The sequence below is a fragment of the Eurytemora carolleeae genome, unplaced genomic scaffold (genome assembly GCF_000591075.1).
Source record: "Eurytemora carolleeae unplaced genomic scaffold, Eaff_2.0 scaffold47, whole genome shotgun sequence".
In the NCBI taxonomy this organism is placed as follows: Eukaryota; Metazoa; Arthropoda; class Copepoda; order Calanoida; family Temoridae; genus Eurytemora; species Eurytemora carolleeae.
This window is the reverse complement of record NW_019396039.1, coordinates 185,078-204,534: the sequence shown is the minus strand read 5'-3', so window position 1 is coordinate 204,534 and position 19,457 is coordinate 185,078. Positions and strand designations below refer to the sequence as shown.

The following is a 19,457-nucleotide window of genomic DNA, read 5'->3' as shown; positions in this document are numbered from 1 at the left end:
AAAATTTCCAATTAATCAAAATCAACTTTCTAAATCTTAATATTATCAACTTCTCTTTCTTCTCTCATTTCAGAATATTTTTTCAACATTTTCATATTTCAGAGACAATCAAATAACACCTACCTCAGATTTAGTGTCATTCTCACTGCAGGCATACTGCACAGGAGCAAAATAAAAACTAGTTTGTTTATAGAAAATATCTCTTTGTTTATTCTTTAGAGCATTCATTGAAATGTTTTTGTTATGGGGGGGGGGGCTTGTTTTTATTTAACGATATTTAACAATTCATTCTTAATCTTGATTTAGTGTTAGGCATTATCTAATTTATTATCCTCGGGTTTTTTATTCTGAAAAATTGTGTACCCTTGAAAAAAAAACCTTGATCTGGTCAAACCAGTGATTTTTACTTTTCTGTGTCGTAAAACTTATTATTTTCCCCTGTGTGAAATGGACTCATACAGGGTTACCCACAAAGGATGAGACTTTGATGATGACGACAAAAAAACTCATTTAATGTAACGAAATAAAAGTTGAATTTGGTCGTTTGCCTTGTGTCTTCAAATGATATGTTAAACGATTTGTAAAAGAGAGGAAGGAGTTAAAGTTAAACGGAAAGTTGGCTGAAATTCTGTTAGTCGTCTCTAAGTCTTTTAATGTGTGGGTAACCCTGTTCATTTTATGATTAAAGTAACAACAAAAACTATTAATTACACATTAATATCCGCGAGCATTGTTAAACATGACATCAGTATGGAATTTATTGTACGCACTCTGTTTTAACTTGAATTTTTTATAAAAGCTATAGCGTACCGGCAACTAATGTGCTAGTTCTTTATTATTCAATATATACAATATTGTATAATGCTACTCAATCAAGGTTGCATAAAATCTCCCCCCCCCCCATGCAGCATATTAAAGAAATAAAGAGTAATGTTTTTTGATCTATCGTATCTATCTGCATGATGTATGAATAATAAGCATATATTATTGTTCTGTGATAATTAAACGTTTTCAGTTCTTTTCTGCAGAAAAACTAAAATAAAAAAGTTTAAATTGTACTTCAATGATGATATTTTTTTATTAAATAAATCTGCATTATTCAAAATAGCATTTTTTTTACTTGTGTTTCCACCTTTTGTCATTTGATCTAGACCAGTTATTATTTTATGTTTTAGTAAACAATCCACTTTAAATTAGTTTCTCCTTTCCATTATACAATCCTTTTTAGTTTAGTTTCTCATTTCCATTATACAATCCTTTTTAGTTTAGTTTCTCCTTTCTATTTTACAATCCTCTTAGTTTAATTTCTCCTTTATATTCTACAATCCTCTTAGTTTAGTTTCTCCTTTATATTCTACAATCCTCTTTAGTTTAGTTTCTCCTTAATTAATACAATCCTCTTAGTTTAGTTTCTCATTTATATTTTACAATCCTCTTAGTTTAGTTTCTCCTTTCTATTATACAATCCTCTTCAGTTTAGTTTCTCCTTTCTATTATACAATCCTCTTTAGTTTAGTTTATAATACAATCCTCTTAGTTTAGTTTCTCCTTGATATTATACAATCCTCTTTATTTTAGTTTCTCCTTGATATACAATCCTCTTAGTTTAGTTTCTCCTTTATATTATACAATCCTCTTAGTTTAGTTTCTCTTTTCTATTATACAATCCTCTTTAGTTAAGTTTCTCCTTTATATTATACAATCCTCTTAGTTTAGTTTCTCATTTCTATTTTACAATTCTCTTAGTTTAGTTTCTCCTTTATATTATGAAATCCTCTCAGTTTAGTTTCTCCTTTCTATTATACAATTCTCTTTAGTTTAGTTTCTCCTTTCTATTATATAATTCTTCTTAGTTCATTTTCTCATTTCTATTTTAAAATCTTCTTAGTTTAGTTTAGCTCCTTTCCATTATACAATCCTCTTAGTTTAGTTTCTCAAGGATATTATACAATCCTCTTTAGTTTAGTTTCTCCTTGATGTTATACAATCCTCTTTATTTTAGTTTCTCCTTGATATTATACAATCCTCTTAGTTTGGTTTCTCCTTTATATTCTACAATCCTCTTTATTTTAGTTTCTCTTTCATATTATACAATCCTCTTAGTTTAGTTTCTCCTTTATATTATACAATCTTCTTAATTTAGTTTCTCCTTTATATTCTACAATCCCCTTAGTTTAGTTTCTCCTTTATATTATACAATCCTCTTACTTTAGTTTCTCCTTTATATTATACAATCCTCTTAGTTTAGTTTCTCCTTTATATTCTACAATCCTCTTAGTTTAGTTTCTCCTTTATATGAAACAATCCTTTTTAGTTTAGTTTAGTTTTTCCTTTCTATTATACATTAATCCTTTTTAGTTTAGTTTCTTCTTTCCATTATACAATCCTCTTTAGTTTAGTTTCTCCTCTTAATTTAACAATCCTAATACCATTTTTGACCAAAATAAACCCCACTTTTCAATTTATGGTATAACCATTTTCGACGCTTTTTGTGCAATAGCAATGATAATAAAAAGTTCTCGGATCTAAAGCTCGGGACAAAGTTAAATCTTAAACAGCCTGGAACCTTCTCGATAAAGAGAAAATTTCTGTCCAAAAACTTTATAACACTGCGAACCAAAATAACAATGTTATAAATAGGTATTTGCGGGTTTTCAAAATTTTACAAAAATCTAATACTTTTGGACACAAATTTTTGTAATTTTGTACACTCTCGGGGATATGTGAGAGTGAGCTGTTCCGCACAAAATTTGGGCCCGATCGGTTCAGCCGGCCGTTTTGACGTTTATTAGATACAAACGGCCAGACATGACACAAGCAAAGTATATATATGTAGAATAGAAATAGAAGCTACTTTTAACACAACATTAACAAATTTGTTATTTCATTTCTTCTAAAATAAAAATGAAAAAACAATACGCACTAAATTTGAAAATGTAGATTTTGTAGAAATTTTTTTTTTACTAGTTTTAGTTAAAGAGCAAACAGCACAGGCGCGGATCCAGGGGGGGGCAAGGGGTCGACGACCCCCTTTGGAAAAAAGTGGGATCAAGAGTATCTTTTGACCCCCCACCCTTTTTTCTGAAGACTAACCTAAAAGTTTACTAAGTTTACTGTTACTTGTTTTCCAGCAGGTACAAAACTAATTTTTTGGTCAAATCAGCCTATTCTCTGGAGGAAGAAAGGATTTTTAATTTTATCTCCTATTTTTTTTCAAAACAGAAACTTTTACAAGTCATAATTATTTTCTGGATCTTTGTCCTTTTTTCATCTTAAAGGATTTAAGTTTTAGTTGATTTTTCATTTTCAAACATGTCTTTTACGATCTCTAGTTTAGATACTAATTATTACTAACATAACAGTAGAATAAAATGTTTAGAAATAGAAACAATTCTTTTTTCTGCTAATTTTGTTTGGAGGAGAGTTTAAAGTATAGTACATGCAAGGTAATTGGACTGTATGCCCTGTATGTGTACCTTTAAAGCATCTTTTGCCTGATATCCATGAGAAGGCAGAAGCCAAATGTTTTGAATTTTCAGTTAAGATTTTGCGCTTCGTCCAAATTTCGCCCCTCCCCTAGATTTATTTCTGTCTTGTCTATAAAATATCTACATTTTTCTTGTCTGAGATGGCTGAGTAGAAAATTTTAAAGTTTAAGTTCTACAGCAATAATAAAACATATTTTTTGAGTAATTTAATTGGTACCGATTGTAAAGTAGAACTTATATTTGTTTCGCAAAGTTTTCTCATTTTTGCAATTCTTAATAATTTAAAATATATTCTGTAAAATATAAGTGCGCAGATTTCTGCAGATTTTGACAATTCTATTGATAGTTCAATTGCCTGCATGTATTATAAGTTAGGTTTAACTTATTGTTTTACTCGCAACTAATTTTTTTTTTCGCAAAGTTTCCTCGTTTTTACAATTTTGAATAATTTAAAATATATTCTCGAATTTAATTATTTTCACAAAGTGCGCGGTTTTCTTAATATAGGGGGGTAAAGTTTCACATCAGCGAATTAGTTGTCCTTGTTCATCAACTTTAAACTAAATTTTCACCCCTTTCTAAAAAACATTTTGTTATTTTTAAGTTATATTTTGGCGGATAGCAATAAGACGAGGATTTAGATAACGACTAACTATATTTTTAATATAAAGTTACAAAGTAGAGAATATATATATATGACGTGGCTTCTAGAAACTCCCCTATTCTTCTCCCTGCCGCGAAAGGTTCTTCCTAGGAAAGACGACTTTCATAGCCGCCACAGTAGTCCCCCCAGAAGGAACGGCGGAGGTACGGCGGAGCAGATCCTTCTATCTCTGGAAGATCTGTGAGGGTTCCGACGAACAGGAATAGATGGCGGAAGAACTTGTGAGAGAGGATACCGCTCTCTATTCGGTTCTCTTCTATAGTACTTACATTCAGTCCGACCCAGATAAATTATCAATTGGTAATCTCATCTCAAAGAAGTCACATCAAATTATTATCTATCACCATGTCTGTCGAAGCTGTCGCCGCTGCCGCTCCTGCCGTTGCTACACCCAAGAGCAAGAAGGTTGCTGCCAAGAAAACGTCTTCAGTCAAGAAGGTTACCGCCGCTAACCCTACATTCGCTTCCATGATCGCTACCGCTGTGACCGCCTTGAAGGAGAGGAATGGATCATCTCGTCAGGCTATACTCAAGTACATTCTCGCTAACTTTAAAGTTGGAGATGCTGCCAAGGCTCAGGGTCATGTTCGAATTGCCCTGAGGAAGATGATTGCTGCTAAGAAGATTGTTGCAGGCGGAGCTGCTGGAAAGAAGGGATCTGGATGCTTCAAGCTTCCCGCACCAGTCAAAGCTGAGAAGCCTGCAAAAAAGACTGTCAAGAAACCTGTAGCTAAGAAGGCTGCCAAGAAACCCGCTGTGAAGAAGGTTGCAGCAAAGCCAGCTGCCAAGAAGGCAGTTAAGAAACCCGCCGCTAAGAAGCCGGCTGCGAAGAAACCCACCGCAAAGAAGCCTGCCGCGAAGAAACCCGCCTCAAAGAAGGTTGCTGCTAAGTAGTAGAATGTATACAAACTAGTATTTTAAAGTTTTGATATTCATTCTGAAGAATCCATTTGTAAATATGAAAATTTGTACCTGACAATAAAGTGTTATATTTGTATTTTCTTGTTCTCTCTCTTTAGTACCTGTTCACTCTAGGGTAGATAAGATACGTATAATTACATTAATTATTGAAAGTTAATCGTGCCGTACAGCATAAGCTGCTGTGAATACAACATGTCAGACATATTTTTAATATTCTAGCAGTAGGATTATGGTCAGAATACAATTTCTGGGACGACCGCTAAAGCGGCTCAGTGGGATTTTGTGAAATTGAATGTTACAATTCGTCCAATCGATATATTACCACAGAGTACCAGTTCTCGAACCGGTTGTTATTCTATTTTAACTTTAATACATATGAACAAAATTTAAATACAAATATTTAACACGCGAAGTACAGAGTTCAGAGATCCGTGACCGAAGCCTGTGCTAGCAGGCTAGTCGCTGTACTCAGTCCAGAAATTGTTCTAACCTAACCTAACCCTTAAATTTAAAGATTACATCATTCGATTTTCGGAGTAAAAATACTTACACTGTAGAATTGAGGATTGGAAACCAATTTAGAGCTAATCTAACTACAACTTGGGGAAATTAATAAATTATAGGAATGGGCCACTAAAAAAATTAATAACTAATTGGAAAATATATATTTGGGAGTGTGTTACTTGGGAAAATTACTTATTTAGGACTTTACTTAAAATTGTTCGTTAATTAAAATACTTTTATTATTTAGGATGTAATTAGTTAAAAAATGAGTTTTTATGGAATTGGTAACAATTGTTAGTAGTCAATTAAAAAAAGAATACTTGGGACTTTTGAGTAAAATTTATTTCGCCCCCCTCCTCGACGATGGCACTATTATGATTTTAATTTTGGGCGCAATTTAAAACAAATCTGGGAATGTGGACAACTTATTATTATAATTTGACAAATTAAGAAAAAAATGCCTACATCTTTCTTCGGCTAGCTTCGAGCAGCATTTCTAATAGAATTTCCTGCTATTTTCTCTGTTGAAACTTGAAGAAACTTATTCATACTTAAAATTTATCCTCTCTCTCAAAAAACAATTATACAATTACACATGTTACTTCTTAGAGTTAGACTTCTTATGGGTATTACAAAAACATGGCATTTAAGGCTACAGAAAACTGACTGCCAAGAAATTGCATATAGTGATAGAAGAATATCAGGATTATATCGACATGACAGGAATTTTGTAGGATATAAGAGAAGTAAAGGGGTATAGCCTCCTTTCTGGAAAACAAGGTATAGAGGCCGTAGAGGGACTACAGAAAGACTATATGAGGATTATTGACAGATGAAAGATAGTAACAATGTACTTGCAGGAACTGCTTACTGCAGACTAAACAAACCAACAACAAAGGGCCAATACTCTTTTTACTGTATATAAATGACCTTCCTAATTGTACATCTTTTTTTACTTCTCTTTTTNGGTCAGATGACTAATAGTCAGCCTTCAGATAGATTAATATAGATTTTTAACTTATTTTTTATTAATACTGGTTTTTCAGGAGGGTGCAGAAATAAAAAAAATTTCTGCGCGCTTACGCGCGCCAAAACTGCACACCTCTAGGCTAATCCTCCATCTACGCGCCTGATTTGGTAGGCAATTAATAAAAAATTGTAGTAGACTATGTAAAGAATTTAATACACCTCTTGTACTTAGTGAATATGCACAAAGCGTAATTAAGACCAATGACTTGGTCTAATTTGATGTTGGGACACCTTGTAGATAAAGCCATGAACTAACCGAAGCTAAAAAACAAATAAAAATGTACCGTAAAATGGAGAATTTAAGGCACTAGAACTCGGAACAGAATTTTTCTTTTGCACACAAGCAAGTTTCAACTAATTGACTTATATCTCTCATTTTACAGCTGTTGGGAGTATACACATCTTTTAGACACAAGAACAAGCCATAGAATATTTTTAATAATCAATTTGAATCGAACACCTAGTTAAATCTGTATGAAACACTAACAAATTTAATACTTTTTAACTTCGAACACCTTTACTGTCAAAGGAGCTAAAGAAATACATATCCAGGGTGTCCGACATCACATTAGATCGTGTATAATGTATATACCTTAATTGCGATTTTCAGGATAAATCCACAGATTTAAAAATTGGTGCTAATTTTGGCTTTCAAGCTTGGTGATAATCCGATACGATATTTAAACCGTACATTTTGGGATTGGCTAAATTTATCAATTTAAATCCTCACAAAATGAGTTTGGTGATTGCTAGGCACTGGTTTGGAGGAACACGGCATCTCAAAATTCTCGTCAGCTAGCCCAGCTGCGACCGTGAATAGTGGTTAAACTACGTCAAAGTATTAACAAAGCTCAACTACTTTCGAGTCCATACCAATTTAGTTTTCAATAATCGTGAAAGCTTGGGTAAGAGTAAGACAAATAATAAAGAAGGTTTTAATGGCTCTCTAAAATGTGACCCATATCCTAAAGCAAGCACCAGAGAAATCAGGAATAAGAAGTCTTTCGGACGCAAGTTATGCCTTGATAAAACTAACATGAGACATGTGACACTAGTGTAGTGTTAACATCAGTGTTTTAATAAGCAACTTCATTGAACTGTTTGCGTTGTAACACCATAAAAAGTAGTTTCTGTTCTATACAAACTAGGATGTTCAACAAGACCCCTCAATAAAATGTTTAGTCTAAGAATAAGGTTCGTACAACTTCTCTGATATAAGCTCGACAATAACATATTAATAAGTTAAGAAATATATATTTTACAATATCCAAACCAAACTATTATGGAAAGATTCTTAAAAAACTAACAAATAAATTTTTAATTTACACCTGAGCATACAATATGGCATACTAAATTTAAATATTAAAAAATAATTCAATTTAAGTTGATGTAGAACTTGAGCACTTAAGGTTATTTCAAACATTAATTTCACTATGAGACCACTGGGTTTAACCACCCGGAGTAAAAGAACAGCTTCGAACCCTACTCCCAGTTAATGATGATTGTAGGATGAATCTCAAGGTTCCCTAACAGGCTACTAGGTAGGAGGGAGTTCTATCTATTTACCACCAGGAACCAGAGGACGGACTGAAATCACCTGTAATAAAATATTGTCATTTTATGGAGCTTCATCCTCGATTCAGAATCAGACTTGTTGAAAACAAATTTAAATGGTGTCCATAAAATTGGACACAATGTTTGACAAAAATTTTAAATCTTTACGTCTCTGAAGTCTCAATCTAAGTGGCTTGCCATCACCCCCCCCCCCGCCCGTATTTCATTAATGCTCTTTAAAAATACTTTAAGGAAAGCGTTAAAGTATTTAAAATCTTGAAAGTCTTCTGACCTCCCCTTAAAGGGACTGCAGTGTAAGTTCAAGAGATATGCAATAATAACAATGCCGGATTCACCGCCTGATCAATTAATCCAAGTTTGTAATATAAAAAATAAATTATTGTTAGTTTAGTAGTTTCTCTACAAGTGACTTGCGCATTTCTGCTGCATGAAAACATAAAGAAGTTATCAGAAATAAAAAGTATAAACCTATAATAACAACAAAATCTTCCACATTATTAAAGAAGGTTTCAAGAGTACCATTGCTAATCGGGCATTGTCATCTGTCCATGGAGGACCACTTAAAATAACCCTTTAAATTTAAATTCAATATTAACATAAAGAAACATGCAATGTAAGTAACGCGTATGAATAGCAGTAAATACTTCGATTTGAAATCGATCATTTAAAATTTTTGTATTTGTAATACAATTTGTAATCTTTCAAAAATAATGACAAACTACAGAATAAAAAAAATCCACTTCCTTCGTCTTCTTGGGACTAAACTAGTCAAATTTTAGTAATTGGTTATTCTTTTCAACGGGCGAATATACAGCGGGTTTATTCAAAATATTTAATCTTTAAACAAACCTGAAGTGTTCTAGTGATCTGCAACAGGAATAAGAGGAACTATGGTGGCTTCAATCCAATCAGCACAATTCCTAGATAAAAACACGCTTACATATTCAATGATCTTAACGACCCCAAAGAAAGAAGGCGAAGAGAAAATATATCGTTTTCGAGTTCTCAAGTTAAGGAGGAAGGAAATCCAAAAATATTGAGGGGGGGGTTCCAAAAATGTATAACCAGTGTAGTACTTTCCCGCTTAGCAAATCGTGTTCAGAGGTTGTTGACAAGCGTGGTTATCAATGTCAATTATAAAAAATTTGGTCCCATCACATTGTGTAATCAACAAGAAAAATTTCAATTACCTTTTCTTTTCTCCTTCAAATAAAACCGTGTTAAAAAATTCAGCTAAATGAATTGAACCCTAGAAGTGTGATCTAAAAACGTTCTTGTGAAAATAACCAACCACTTAAAAGTTTCAACTATTTTTTCACGCAGTCATCAATTATACGCTGAGACACTTGCTCCCAACAGTAACCTCGCCTTTCTTCAAGGAGTATTTAATTACAGTATTGACTACGAACCTGTCTACAAGCTCTCGATTGACCATGACTGTTTGACCGTTAACTGATCTGTAGAGGTGAATCATTGGAACGCCGTCCTCGTTCAAACCAATCATCCTTGCTTGAACCATCTAAATATTTCAAGCTATTAATTATAATTTCATTTTTACTTAAAAACTTCGTTTTCAACCAGTCTGATGAACCCATGACGCAGGTATAAAAGAATAAAGAAGAGGGACAGGGGTCTTTTGCTTTTAATTATGATGCATAAAACAACTAGATTTAGTGTTATTAAAAGAGTTAAGATGGGGGCTTCCTAACTAATGTCCAATATTGCATTTCCTCCCCAAAAACCATAAAATTTCATTTCTACCTCTTTTAAATATTTAATATATCTAAATATTTCAAGCTATTAAAGGGAGTGTTCGCGAAAAAGGGGTATATACTTAATGCGATATAAAAGCGCTTTTGATCGCTACTAATCTTACTTTCATCTATTGCCTCTATAAGGAGAAGCCCCCCCCCCCTTCCTAATTAATGTCCAAAATTGCATGCCCTCCCCAAAAACCATAAAATTTCATTTCTACATCTGTTAACAGTTCAGAATTGTATTTGTTAACAACTAAATTATTTTAATGCTGCCCAGATAAGTAACAGATATAAAATAAATAGGAAACAACAGACGTCGTATATTTCAATACAATAAAGACGACTTATGATTTCTACCAAGTTTGGTTAACGGCATGGAAACAAAGAGCAGTTGTTAATTAACAGCTTTCTCTTGTTCAATGTTAACTTGTAATTTAAAAAAAGGTTGTTTGAAATCAAATAAGAAAATTGGTTTGCATTGTTTTGATAAAAACGCAGACCACTGAATTAAAAAAAAACTGATGAGCGCAAAACCAAATTAGGTGGACGAACCTGGTTTGAGACTAGTTCTTCAAGGATAGCAGCGGAAACGGTGTCTTCTTCTGTAGGTACGAGATTGGCAAGGTAACATTCAATAGCCTAAAAACAGATGAAATAAAAGCCAATTCACAAAATTTAAGAAAAATACAATTACAAACTACCATTTTGCAGAACGATTAACGAAATAAAAAACAATTACAGGGTGGCCAAAACTTTTTTGAACAAAATCCGTTCAAAAATCCGTACATTTTCAGAAGAAATCCGTACAATCCGTCCAATTTTCGAGAAAAAAATCCGTACAATCCGTACATTTTTTTTAAAAATCCGTACAATCCGTACATTTTGATAAACCAATCCGTACATTTTTTTAAAAATCCGTACATTTTTTTAAAAAATCTGTACAATCAGTACAATTTTCGAAAAAAAATCCCATTTTGGAAAAAAAAAACATTAAAATTCAATTTTTCATTCAATGTCCTTTGTGTTAAGTTCATGTAAAAGGGTTTAAACTTCTTCGGCAAGAATCAATCTGTAAAAAATTGGCTTCATACATATATACAAACTAAATACTGGGTACATGATACTAGGTGCATGATACTGGATACTGGATACATGATACAGGGTNGCCAACATTATACTAAGGATGTAGACCACCGGCAATTTTTAGAGTCAAGATAGAATCCAATTAGATTCAAAATCAAATTTTAACAATTCTTAGAACTTTACTGTGGTTTTTAAAGATCTAAGGAAAAATAAAAGAAAGTTTTTCCTTCACATGCTGTATTCCCAAAACTTCATATATTTTCCCTAGCTTAGAGAACAAAACCCCTTTGACGAAATGTTGGCGCCCCGTGCACACACAACTCATTTCTGGGAATAAAAATATTTTTCCAAGAAAATATAGTTTATTAATATTTACCTGGAAAGGTAGAAACTGGAAATCTGATCTGATTTGTCTAAGTTGGTCTGTAGAAACAATATCATAGCCTCCATAGTCCAGATATTTAATATCACATACGTCATCAATCTCATCGTAACCCAATACCTAGACAATCAGATTTTTCTTCAACATTTCAAAGAACTTTATTTGGTTTCCAATGGAGACTTTTTCTTCAATACAAAATATGCTTTTGCAACATATATAGATTTTTTATTAATCGTTTCTAACAAGACCTTCTAAACCTTGGAATGATCTTTTGTTCTTTTGCTTATGCAAAATCTCGAATTTTATACGAAGCCATTGACAAATATACAGCGTTAAGTTTTTTTCCGTCGTAGAAAATTGCCAAAGTTTTAGAATACCGTGCAATAGGATTATCAAACTTAAGTCATTATTTAAAACTTAACTTATATTACAAGCTTAAACATTTCGCCATATTAGTTTTTTATTTCTATTTGGACGAAAATTATGTAAAATCTTTAAAAATTTCAAAAGTCGATTTCGAAAATAACGTTTCGTTACATACACTTGAAATTGTTAGAAAATAGAAAGCATTACCTCGCATCTATACCATCCCTCGCTACTGTTAACAACACACAAACTATTTATAGGAATAGGTTTCGACATTTCCGGTGTAGACAACTGTGTATAGGTGTTAAACATACAGGAGTCTAATCTCTCTAGTGCAGGGAAGGTAGGATGAGTTGGCTGCTGAATGAACACGTGACCTGGAGTAATTAAAATTAAAACTTACTGAATGTTATTTAAATCAATTCACTAATTGATTAGCAAAGTAGGATCACTTTTCGACCTTACATTTACAATAAATAGGGAATTGAAATTATTGACTGAAGGAGTTTTTATTTACTTATTCGCAGGGGTGTTACTGTGTATTTTCTAGAAAAATAATTTCCCCCTCCCCCTTAAAGAAATCATTTCCCCCAGAAATTATAAACTTCACTTAAAATATTTTCTCGCTCTAGAGTTTTATTCGGGAAAATGGGGAAAATCTATGAATTCTGGAGTAAAAATCATAACAATGAAAAAGTTGCCTTTGATGTCCAATTTTTACATCTCCCCAAAATCACAAATAATCCCCCCCCAGGGGTGGGCCGGGAGTAAAACTTAAACATGTACACCCACGTTCAATCGTTCGGCCATAAGGCTACTTTTTTAACGCAAAAAAATCAGAAATTAGTCATCTACGAATCGGCCCACATAATATTAGATTGACAACAGAAATCATTAAAACCTCAGCATGCGACCCCTCCCCCCATTCCCCCAGCCTACAAAGCTAGAGAGAAATAGGTTCTTACCTCCATTAACAACTGCGGAGACGTAAACATCGTGCATTATTCCCTCAGATAGAGTTAATGAACCTACAAGTAGAAACAGGGTTAAATATTGCCTCAGATAAGGTTGATGAACCTAGAAGTAAATGCACGGTAAAATATTCCCTAAGATAAGGTTAATGAATCTAAAGTAAATACACGGTTAAATATTCCCTAAGATAAGGTTAATGAACCTACAAGTAAAAACAGGGTTAAATATTGCCTCAGATAAGGTTAATGAACCTAGAAGTAAATGCACGGTAAAATATTCCCTAAGATAAGGTTAATGAACCTAAAGTAAATACACGGTTAAATATTGCCTCTGATAAGGTTAATGAACCTAGAAGTAAATACACGGTTAAATATTCCTTAAGATAAGGTTAATGAATCTAAAGTAAATACACGGTTAAATATTGCCTCAGATAAGGTTAATGAACCTAGTAAATACAGGGCTGTTCCCTCAGATAAGGTTAATAATACACGGTTAAATATTGCCTTAGATAAGTTTTGAGGACAGCTTCCAATAATAAAAAAAATTTCATGGCTTGATCAGAAAATAGAAAATTAACTTATACATAGTAAAATTCGATAATACACAATGAACGCGGTTTCGGGGACTGAAAACTGGTTAAGCGGTCTATGTAAACATTCAATTTAATTAGGCTTATTTCCAAACAAAAGGTTTCGATCTGATGAAAATGTATGCATCCTTTTTGTGTTGTTCACAAGTTTCGAGGATTTTTTAGTTGATAATTTATCTCGCTTACCATTACACTGGGAGAGGTTGCTTTTTAGAGGTTTGTTGATTTGTTCAAGTGTTAGCTCAGGATTCTGATCAAACCTGAAATATTCACAAGTTAAACTAGAGCCTGGAACAATACCATTTATGTGTCCAGGTTTCAAGTTTCAGTTTCTGGCGCGGTGTATACTTATAATTTTAAGTTAATACAATAGGTGGCAACAGAGAAATGGACTAATAATACACGACGTCACAAGTGTCAAATTAACAAGGAAAACGAAATTTTCTCCCATTAGATGACAGGTTTTCCTCGCATAAAATAGAACTTATTTTACTGGAAGTCTAAAATTAGCACTATTGTTATTATGTCGGACCCAACACATTTTTTGAATTAGAATCATCTTAACTGAATAATTAAAGCTTTCGAATGTGCAAAGTTGTTCGTGTATGATAGATCAAAAATTATGTTCATGAACATTTTTTATCTTATATTTAACACAATGTATTTGCTGATAAAATTTTTTACTGTACGACCATTAACAAACTTATTGAGTAAAGCCCAAACTAAGACTTCCTGTCGATATATTTAAACTCACTTACTTCTTTTTAATCATTTCGAGGCATTTGTCGATATTGGTTCTTGTTCCCTCTATGATGCATAGATTCATTTTTACTTCAGCGTACCTCCGATCCCTTCCTCGACCACGAACCTGAAAATATCAGTTTAGATCCGGATCCAGGTACTGAACCTTGGTGTAATTCGTTTATAAAAGTGGAAAAATTAAATAACACATTATCAGATTCGAATTTTGATCCTTGGGTCTAGAATGGTTAAATTTTTCATTCAACTACATAACAGTTGTTACCTGATCGCTTTTCTGCTTGGAAGATGTGTGTTCGTCTTTAAGTATTATGTTACATTGACACTCAGACTTCATTTTCTTAATGTTGGAACCATTGGATCCAATAAAGGCACCTGAACGTTGTAATTTTATTCTTTTGCTCATTTTAATAAAAAAATTAAATAACCTTGAAACTAAGTTATCAGAGTTCACGGTAAAAAGTAAAAGTTTCAATGGAAAAAATGTAAGGTTTACAAAGAAAATTGAAAAATTAAAATTTTATTTTTAGAAAATTAAGTTAAGAGGGAACATGAAAATAAGAGGAGAAACAGAAGGTTTAAAGGGAAAATAAAAGTTTAAATGGGAAAATAAAAATTTAGAAGGGAAAATAAAAGTTTAGAAGGGAAAATAAAAGTTTAAATGGGAAAATAGTTTAATGGAATTTAAGGGAATCAAAGAGACCAAATCTCATTTGATTTATCATTAGTGAGGAAAAAATACTAGATTAATCCGGCAAGGCAGTTCGGTACTTACCACAGAGATAGTCTTGAACATAGAAATGATATGCTAAACATTGTGTATCTTCAAAACACAATTCACTGCCCTGTCCTGAATCGCTCACATCTCCTGCAATTATTACTATCATGAGCATTGTAGATTTATTACCCTCTAGGTCGGCATTGTAAATGTCCCCCAGAGAGGGGGGTTATTGAGTTTTTCTAGGAATTCAGTCATTTCACCGTCATAGTCCCGACACGGTCAGGTGTTGGGGGGGGGGGGGGGNTATTGAATAGGGGGTCAGGGCACTGAAAAAGGAAGAGATTTGTAAAGCCCGTTATGAACCTTTCTTGTATTTGAACAAGGAAAGGTTGTCTGCGGGTTCTTTAATCTTGCATTCAACCCTATTCAGCAGTCTTGTAATAGACAGGGAATAGGAATTCATGCGTTTTGACGACAAAAAAGAGATTTTTAAAACAAAATACAATTTAATAGTTGACATTTTAACATCAGTTGCAAGCTTATACCAAGATCCGACTAATTTTATTGTTTTGACATTTGTTAACCATTGTAAAGCCCGTTATGAACCTTTCTTGTATTTGTACAAAAAAAAAGGTTGTCTGCGGGTTCTTTAATCTTGCATTCAACCCTATTCAGCAGTCTTGTAATAGACAGGGAATACGAATTCATGCTTAAGAGATATTTTACGTGCAAACTGCTATATTTTAAAGGTCAGATGATTCGCCTGAACTGCATTCGTGAATTATACATAATTAAGGTAGTAAGCCGTGTGGTTGTCTGGTAGTGCTTAAATCTTAATACAACAGTTAGTCTAGAAAGCGGGAATACAAAGAAAATAGGAATTCATCCCTTAAACAACTTGAGAAAAATAAAAAAAACCTAGATATGCAACTTGTATAGATTGGTTTTAAACGCACTCCAAGACTTAACCAGTTATGATTTAAAGCAAGTTAATAGCCATGCAATCCACATTGTTTCATACATTTAAATTATGGTTATTACATCGTAAAATTAATATCACTTGCAAAAATAAGAGAATTATTAGATTAAGAAGTAGAAGTAAACTTGCAAAATAATAATTTAGTTTAGCAAGTTGTTACCAGAAAATAGCAAAATGTCTGCAATATTACTATCACGCATAAAATTTTCAAATAAAATGTGTATTATTTTAAAGCCCGCTATGAACCTTGTTTGTATATAAAGGTTGTCTGCGGGTTCTTAATCATGCATTTATACTTATTCAGCAACCTAGGTAAAGACAGAATAGGAATTAAGGCTTACTTATGAAATTTTCTCCCCCCCCCTCCCCAAAGAAAATTCCCGCAAAGAATCTGTAACATAAGATAATCCAACCTGTTTCCGAACCTCCAATTCCTGCATCTTCTCCTGAACTCATCCTTGATTTATCATCTCTTGCTTTCCGTCCAGACTCCGACAAATCGTCTGTAGGAGACGCGACCCCGGAGTCGTGTCTAGTATTCTCACTTAAATCCAGTTTCTCACATAAACTCTTCTCCAGTTCGTCCTGCTCGATAAGATCGCTCCAGGATTCACAAGATCTCTGGCTGTCGAGGGACTCGGATTTAACCGGAGATGTTGATAATTCACAGATAGGATCCTTTAAAGCAGAGAAAACGTCAGGGACTTCTACCTTCTTCTCAACCTCTATATCCTCAATAACTTTCTTGACGGTCATAGTGGGGGGATTCTCCAGTGATTCCACGGACACGGTTTCGACTGTAATAACCTCCGGTTTGGATTCTAAAGACTCGGGGGCGCTTTCTAACACCTCAACCGTCGCAGTGGTTTCAGTTAGAACAGACGAGTTCTCAGCAACTGTACAGGTAGCTTGCTCTGCAATTTCCAGAAAATTAACTATCTTATCCTCCTGAACCTCGGTCCTCTCCTCTTCGATACAATCCAACCTTGATCTGTTTAAATTCTCGAGCTTCAATGATACTTCCCTTGAGTCGATAGCTCCAAGATATTGACTTAAATCTGATTTATTTGCCTCCGCTTCCTCGGCCCTTCGCTTCTGCCAGAGATATCCGATGAGAATAATTGACGGTATCGCCAGAGAAACCGCTATTAGCGGCCTACTGCCTAGAGAATGCATATCCTAAAACAAGAACAGGAATAAAAATTAAATTTCTGATATCCACGGATTTTACTGCTAAAATAAGGGTAAGAAATTAAATATTTTAGACGACTATTTTGATCGTAAAAAAAACTTCAGAGTTAGAACAGTTTTAAAGATTAATAAAATAATTATCTTAAAGTGGTCGGCGATTATATCAATACAAAATATACGACTTTAATAATTTATCATTTAAGTATATTTAGATTAAAGTATACGAGAAAACAAAGAGAAACTTCTCTTTATTTAAATCAAATGTTTCTCTTTGTTGTTTAAAAGCTTGTTAGAATCCAAATTGAAATAGATAGTAGTCTTCATAGTATTGATATACAACAAAACAACTGTATGACTAATGAAGATGCTATATCTTATTCTTCCGCACTAAATGTCCGATTGAACTTACGTACATTTGCAATAAAGTCTGCTAATCATAATCAGGCTTGTATTTCGATTGAACATGAGTGAAAATGAACACAAATCGACCTTTACTGTGATCCATTGGACTAACATTTTATTTTCCCGCCAGAAATATTTTATATCCCCGCCAGGAATATGAAGTACAAATAATTTATGGTGGAATTGATCTGGAATACTTAAAATATTGGTTCAAACGAACTAATTTTTTACTGTAATGATAAGTGCAATTGAACTTTGGTAAAAATTAACTTGGCTCACAAAAAAATTTGCTTTAACGGACTGTTTTTAAGTAAATATAAGTGTAATTGGACAAAAGTTCAAATGTAAATTTCCATCAAATTAATTTTCCAAACGGACTACGGTTTCTTTTACATTGAACATTGGTTTAATTAAACGTCTGTGCAAATGAACATTGCTCACAAAAAAATTGTTCAAACGGACTAATGTTTTTATTTCTGTAAATATTAGTGCAATGAACACAATTGCAAATAAACATATCCAGCAAAAAAATGTTCAAACGGGCTAATGTTTTTCTTCATTAAATAATCATAATTTGCGGGCAAATCTAAATTTTTGGTCCAAATAAACATTTTTTAGATACACTAAATATTTTCATCTTTACTAACTAGGGTAAATGTGCAAAATGGTGAAATTTTAGATTTTAGTTTAATTGAAAAGTTTTTTTTGTTAAATTGTTAGTAAGTTTACTTTCACTAATTAAAATTCATGGACCAAAAAGGTGAATTTAAAATTAGTTAGATTAAACATTTTTATTTTGATCATTTGCACTAAAATATGTTAGAGTAAATGTTCAAATGGTGAAGTTTATTAGTTTGATTGAACATGTTTTTATTCATTTGCAATAGATTTATTTATTTTAACTAATTAGGGTAAAAGTCCAAATTGGTGAAAATTCAGATTTTGGTTAGATTAAGCTTATTTAGTCCATTTGCACTAAAGAACATTTGGACGTACTTCGTCTTAACTCGCACTTTTAGCTTCAGTACAATTGAACATTTATTGTTTATTACACACGAATTTTAGTTTGCTTTCACAATTAATTGTTCATTCACACTATAATGCGAATGAACGTTAGTACGAATGTAAGTTAGTCCGATCCGGGTCTGTCCTAGAGAACGATTTTTGCCCCCCCCCCTCCTATCAATTTTGTGCACGACCTTTAGTTTTAAGTTTTTTTTTGTATTATTTTAAGGTGAGGTTAGGTCTGGGCTGAGCGCAGCGGCTAAGGACAGGCTAGGGAGCTGAGCAATGCGGCCACATGTCTAATACTAATTTTAATTAAGTCATATACAAAATTGATAGAAGGGGGGCCTGGGGGGCGGGGGGTACAAAAACCGTTCACTAGGACAGACCCAAAATTGTAATTAAGAACTTGTTTACTACGGTCTCTAGTAAAAGATAAAACCTCGAAAGAAAATGTATAAATCACCTGAATTCATTCCAGTTTAGAATAACTTTTAACAACATGCACAAATATCTTGATGACACACAAAACAAAACAATATTTCTGAAATGATGTAATATAGTTTTCTTGTAGATGAACAGTTTAACAAACACTGTCATTTCAGGAGAAAATGGCAATAAACTTCCGACTTAATTCATAATTAATATTATACACTTAAACAATCACAATAACCACATTTATCAGCGTAATATCACGACATACTCTCAGTATCACCACGTGGTGCAACTATTTTTGTCCATCTACTATCTGCGTCAGCTGAAGCAGTTACTTCCGTTGCAAATCAAGACGATTATTGCGTACATATTCTAGAAGGGTCGTTCATAACTTTTAATTTTATTTCTTTTTCCGGTTGTCACTGAAAAAAAGTTTGCATAGTGTTTTAGTGGCTCAAAAAATTAAACAAAAAAACAATCCAAAAATGTACTCCTTTTTACACTTTTTTGCATTTATATATATGTCAGTGTAATTCATGACTATTAAATCCGATCCTAGGTAAACACCAGTGTAAATGACAGTTTACACTGGTGTAAATCCTTTATTAGAACGGCCTATATTTTCAATTGCGGCA

The 19,457-nt window shown here is 33.1% G+C and overlaps 2 protein-coding genes and 1 long non-coding RNA gene across 3 annotated transcripts; 2 read left to right on the top strand and 1 right to left on the bottom strand.

The window, feature by feature from the left end:
- Nucleotides 1-26: 26 nt before the first annotated feature.
- On the top strand, nt 27-917 carry LOC111700267 (uncharacterized). The gene is made up of 2 exons (XR_002764955.1): nt 27-440; nt 689-917. It is a non-coding gene; the product is annotated as an uncharacterized LOC111700267 (long non-coding RNA).
- A 3,517-nt stretch (nt 918-4,434) lies between these two features.
- Nucleotides 4,435-5,139, top strand: LOC111700004 (histone H1-delta). The gene has a single exon (XM_023470814.1). It carries the CDS (start codon nt 4,498-4,500, stop codon nt 5,044-5,046), a length of 549 nt encoding a protein of 182 aa, XP_023326582.1. The 5' UTR covers nt 4,435-4,497; the 3' UTR covers nt 5,047-5,139.
- Nucleotides 5,140-7,905: 2,766 nt separating this feature from the next.
- On the bottom strand, nt 7,906-18,960 carry LOC111700034 (A-kinase anchor protein 1, mitochondrial). Its single transcript, XM_023470849.1, has 13 exons — nt 18,854-18,960; nt 16,203-16,968; nt 14,865-14,957; nt 14,355-14,464; nt 14,089-14,198; nt 13,517-13,590; nt 12,735-12,797; nt 11,977-12,146; nt 11,398-11,523; nt 10,491-10,577; nt 9,591-9,700; nt 9,031-9,101; nt 7,906-8,203 (listed from the first exon to the last, which is right to left on the bottom strand). The coding sequence occupies exons 2-12, from the start codon at nt 16,963-16,965 to the stop codon at nt 9,041-9,043; spliced, it is 1,767 nt and encodes a 588-aa protein (XP_023326617.1). The 5' UTR covers nt 16,966-16,968; nt 18,854-18,960; the 3' UTR covers nt 7,906-8,203; nt 9,031-9,040.
- Nucleotides 18,961-19,457: the final 497 nt, after the last annotated feature.

Coding starts and splice junctions, on each gene's coding strand:
- LOC111700004 (XM_023470814.1), top strand. CDS start 4,498: ATGTCTGTCGAAGCTGTCGCCGCTGCCGCTCCTGCCGTTGCTACACCC.
- LOC111700034 (XM_023470849.1), bottom strand. CDS start 16,965: ATGCATTCTCTAGGCAGTAGGCCGCTAATAGCGGTTTCTCTGGCGATA. Junction 12,798..13,516: donor CAACCTCTCCCAGTGTAATG/GTAAGCGAGATA, acceptor TTCTACTTGTAG/GTTCATTAACTCTATCTGAG. Junction 12,147..12,734: donor CTCCGCAGTTGTTAATGGAG/GTAAGAACCTAT, acceptor TAATTACTCCAG/GTCACGTGTTCATTCAGCAG.